Raw genomic sequence first — 5,000 nt, forward strand, 5'->3', positions numbered from 1 at the left:
TGTAGGGGGAGAATAATGGACAGCAGAAGGAGAGGTTGATAGAGAGGGTGAGGTACAAAATGGGATGGAGCATTTAGCTTGTCTTGTGAGTTGGGCAAGGAGGAAGAGACGTAAGTACCGGGGAAGTAGTGACTGGGTGTCTAGAATGGTGGAGACAGAGGCATCTGGATTTGGAATGGCAAAAAAAAAAAAAAATACTAGGAGATGTAGTAGGTAGAAGCGCGGTGAGGAAGAGATGTTGGGGAAGATGTAGAAACATCATGGGAGAAAAAGGGAGGGGAAGAGCAATTACTGGAGCAGAGAGTGAGAAACTTCATCAACGTGCTTCCTGTCTTGCTTCGTGTAAAGTGAGGCCAAGTTTGAATCTGAGACTTGCCCTTCAGATTCAAACTTGTAGGTAGGGCAGCCCCTATAAAATACATTATGGGAGCCGCCACAACTGGCACACATGTGTGGCTGTGCAGAGCAGTTTGATAGATTATGACCAGGTTGGGCACAGAGAGGGCGCCACCAATCTTGATGGGGGGTGGGGAGGTTGATATGCCCTCCACCATTGTAACCATTAAATGGGAGGTCATGTATATGGAAAGTAATTATGGCAATATTGGAAGGGCAGGTGAGTGAGTATTCTCCCCAATCTGACCAATTACTTTCGTAGACAGGGCAATTTATTGGGGAGATGGAGACAGTTCCAATGAAAGTGTTGAGAGAGGGATGAGGTTAGGCAGGAATCGGTGAGCCAATGAAGTCAGGGTTGATAATGCTATAGTTCTGATGTAAATGTGTTGAGTAAACGTTGCCTTTTTCTTCTTTTTTGAGGCATTCCTGGGAGAAGAAAGTGTTGTCAGAATAAGAGGCTGAGTGGGGGGGATTACGAAATATTAAAGATGTTTTTAGAGGAGGAGGCCGTAGCCGGACAGGGATGTGTGGAAGATGGAGTAGTGTTGAGTGAGGCAGTACTGCGGAGTAGTGGACAGTAAGGTTGCCGAGTAGAAATAAGGGAGAACGGTGTAGTTAATGAAAAAGTTGTGGGGGTGGAAGAGATAAAGTAGTGGATGCTCGGGGAGGAAGAATGTCTCCTGGAGACTGAGTGTTGACCTGGATGGATGATTTGGACTGGGCTGATGTGGTAGTAGGTACTGAGGAGGGAGTAGCTGTGTTCGGAGTTGTGGTCAAAGGAGAGCCTAGGATCGGGGAACCAGAATGGAAATCAATGGGGCTATCTGATAAAGAAGTAAGCCTAAATATCACTATTAATGATACAAGGTCTTTATTACTGGCCATGCTAAGCCTAGGATATGTTGGGGAGAGAAATATTCCAACTTTCATCGTCCCCTTGAGGGACAAGGGCTAAACAACTAAATACCGTGCCCACGGCTCCCCTAGGCCGTTCATGACTGGCACAAAGTCAGCCTTTCATCCTTTCAACTCGGTTCTCACACCTTAGTAAATGGACAGTTGAAGAGGTTTGAGGAGAGAAACAAACGAAAAAGGGGAGGGAAAAAAGATTGCAAAATTAGTTGAGTCGAGGGCTGAGGCATAGGGTCTCAGGCTCTATCTTCTAAGTCTCCCATGGCAAAAACAGGCATAGGTATTGGGGGCAAACATCATGAGGGAGTAATCTTGGCAATATTGGTGGAGGACTTACGGCAGCCTCTAGGGGCAAAAATGAATATTGTACTGATACTGCATCATAGTCCACGAGGCAGGTATTCTCTACAATATAATTGCCGTAGACAGGGCAGGTTGTTAGGGAGATGGAGACAGTTTTAATACAAGTACTGAGCAAGAGATGACGCTGGGCAGGAATGGGTTTACCAGTGAAGTGAGTTAGGGTTGATAATGCATTAACTTAGGATTCCAACGTAACTATGGCAAGACGGGAACAATCAGGGCGGCTGCACAAAGAAACTTTGCCTACTTGTCTTTGGAGACATTGCTGGGAGAGAAAAGCATTCTCCGTGGAAGGCGGCTGTAAAATCGATCCCTTTTGGCTGGACTAAACGGGATACCGCCCCACAGCAATAACGGGCATAGGACGGTGTAATAATATTACTCATTATTAGCACTGTAATTGTAGCTTTGTTTGTGCAATAACTGTATAAAAAGTTTCTACACATACAAACTTTAGTGCTACTCCTATCATTGATATGCTGGAGGTGAAGTACCATTAGATTTATAAGCTATGAATTACAAACATAATAGACTCATTTGGCGATTTTGCGTCATTCCCTTCACTGTGGAATGAAATGTCCGTGAGTGGTGACTGGAAGAGCGCTGGCTCCATTTAAAGAAGCCATTTCCATTCTCAGCATCATATTCCTGGCGCCGTGACTGACGAGACAAAGGTTGTATCACTGATAAAAACTGACACAAATAACAGAGTGTTACATATTTTTATTTCCATTGCCCTGAAGTGTAGACTACCTAGAGAGATGACTGGAATCTGTGCAGAGAACAAAAAAATATTACATCTGGATAACTAAAATCAAATGGCACACATGGACACTGGAAAATGGCAAAAAAAAAAAAAAAAAAAAAAAAAAGATAAAACAAATAAAAATAAATAAATAAATAGGTAAAAGATAAATAAATAAACGCGCTTCTATATAAAAAGTAGAAATAATTTTGCCAATAGGAAGCACGGAGTCTTGTTATCGCACACACTTGTTTGGGTGCGCCCGGCCTTCAAGCCGCCACCTGGCAGAGCGGCCGTTTACATAAGACTAATGCCATTCTTTCATCCTTTCAGCATGGCTTTCACACCCTAGGAAGTGGACAGAAGATGGGGATGATGAAGAGAAGGAAAGGAAAGGGGGAGAAGGAAAGACCATAATGACGAGAAGGAAAAGAAAGGAGAAGAAATGACCATGCAAAATTACTTGAGACGAGGGTTGAGGTGCAAGGTAGGGCTGATCCACTACCCTGAGACCCAGTCTCCGTCTCCTAAGCTTCTCTAGGACAACAAGCAAGGGATTGGGAGGGTTTGGTCACGTGATAACAGTGAAGCAACCGGATCCAAGGGGTTAAGATTCTAATGCAGTCTACACAATGTTCACAATAAAATTATTTTAAAAAATCAATATAATTTTTTCTCTCTCTCTTTAATTTTTAAGGTACAAAAAATTCTATAAAACTGCCCAAGGGGTACACATGAACACGAAGGCTGGGCACCCCCGGCCTAACGACTAATAAAACTAATAGATTTTTCAGCAGCTTCCAATCATGTGCTCATAAATAGCAAACATGGTTAAGCATGCATCAACATACGGGGTTTTCCCTTTTATGCATATATAGACACACACACAGACATATATACAAGGACATAACAGCTGGATGTCCTTCTGTGTTCCTCTCAGACTAACACAAGGCACAGAGACGAAAGCATGATGTCAAAAGGCTTATTGCTTGTGGGTTCAGGGAGAGAAAAATCAATAAAAATAATAATTTATTTTTTAAATGATAAGAATAATACTAAAAAGGGTAATTATACAAACAATGAGAGTAATCTGATGGAAAATACTGAAACAAAAATAAACAAAAAAGAGGGGAAAATTAAGGAGAAAATTTGGGACATAATTCCGTGTACATTTAGGTATATGTATATATTTTTATATAATAATATATATAATATATATATATATATATATATATATATATATATATATCTGTGTGTGTGTGTTTATGTGTGTATGTGTGTGTGTGTGTGTGTGTGTGTGTGAGTGTGTGTGTGAGAGAGAGAGAGAGAGAGATGTAGTATGAATGAGAATGGATAGCTTCACATGGAACAATGGCATTTAATGCACTTTGATTATATCTGAATTAAAATTACGATGTATTTCTAAAGACATCTCTGGGGTATATATTCTTTTTCATTTATACTTATATTTAAAGATGCTAACAATAAGTCATAGTGATTCTTTCTTATGGCATGAGAAAGGTACGATTGCCGATGAATATATTTCATGACATATACACAGATAAACAGATACACAGATGAGGATATATGTGTGCGTTTGTGCATGTCCACTCGTATATATCAAAATTATCTCCTTGAATCCACTTACATTTCGTAAAAAAAAGAAAAAAAAATACATACTACTTTATATAAAATAGAAGAAGTCAGAACACTCATGTATAAATCAGCCAACGACTTCCATATCTATGACTTTTTTAATGAAGGGGAGTAGCATCTTCTTTGAACACTATGGACATTCGTGGCCAACTTTCTAATCACCCCTGGTCAGTGACAGCATTGCATGTAGATAAAAAATTCTATGGAGACTAAACACAAATCCTAATGACTAAAACTTGATCAAACTTGACAAAACTACATATTAAGAAAAACATATACAACACAGATAAGAGAAAGATAACTTTTATTATCTAAAATGCAGATAATCTTATCCTTTGTATGTACTCTCATGTGCTTTACTAAAATTACCTTTCAAAGCAAAGGCCTTATTACAAATCTCACAGCAGTATGGGTTTTTCTTTTGTATGTACTCTTATATGTCTCACTAAACTAGATTCTGTGAGAAACCCTTATTGCAACTCACAGCTGTATGGTTTCTCTTCGTATGTACTCTCATATGTTGTATTTGGTTAGATATATTTGAGAAGTGTTTATTGCAATCTCACAGCTATATGGTTTCTCCTGTGTATGAAGTCTCAGTGGGTTAAATTTACCACATCTGTATGAAAGGCCTTATTGCAAATCTCACAGCTGTATGGCTTCTCTTTTGTGTGTACTCTCATGTGGGTTACTAGAACAGATTTTTGTGAGAAGTTTTTATTGCAAATCTCACAGCTGTATAGTTTCTCTTTTGTATGCACTCTCATATGCCTTACTACATGGCTTTTCAAATAGAAGGCCTTATTGCAAATTTCACAGCTGTATGTCTTCTCCTTTCTATGCCTTCTCATATGAATCTCTAGACTACCTTTATATGAGAAGGCCTTGTTGCAATTCTCACAGCAGTATGGTTTCTCCTTGGTGT

At 39.7% G+C, this 5,000-nt stretch overlaps 1 protein-coding gene across 1 annotated transcript in view; it reads right to left on the reverse strand.

Moving 5' to 3' along the window:
- Window positions 1–1,561: 1,561 nt before the first annotated feature.
- Window positions 1,562–5,000, reverse strand: part of LOC119568560 (zinc finger protein 594-like) — an 8,687-nt gene continuing 5,248 nt past the window's right edge. The window contains exons 5-8 of the mRNA XM_037917102.1: window positions 4,852–5,000; window positions 2,340–2,446; window positions 1,922–2,097; window positions 1,562–1,656 (exon numbers count right to left, since the gene is read on the reverse strand). The exon at window positions 4,852–5,000 is cut by the window's right edge and continues 27 nt beyond it. Coding sequence (XP_037773030.1) covers window positions 1,562–1,656; window positions 1,922–2,097; window positions 2,340–2,446; window positions 4,852–5,000 — 527 coding nt within the window. The remainder of the gene's footprint in view (window positions 1,657–1,921; window positions 2,098–2,339; window positions 2,447–4,851) is intronic.

This window comes from Penaeus monodon, chromosome 44 (genome assembly GCF_015228065.2).
Source record: "Penaeus monodon isolate SGIC_2016 chromosome 44, NSTDA_Pmon_1, whole genome shotgun sequence".
In the NCBI taxonomy this organism is placed as follows: domain Eukaryota; kingdom Metazoa; phylum Arthropoda; class Malacostraca; order Decapoda; family Penaeidae; genus Penaeus; species Penaeus monodon.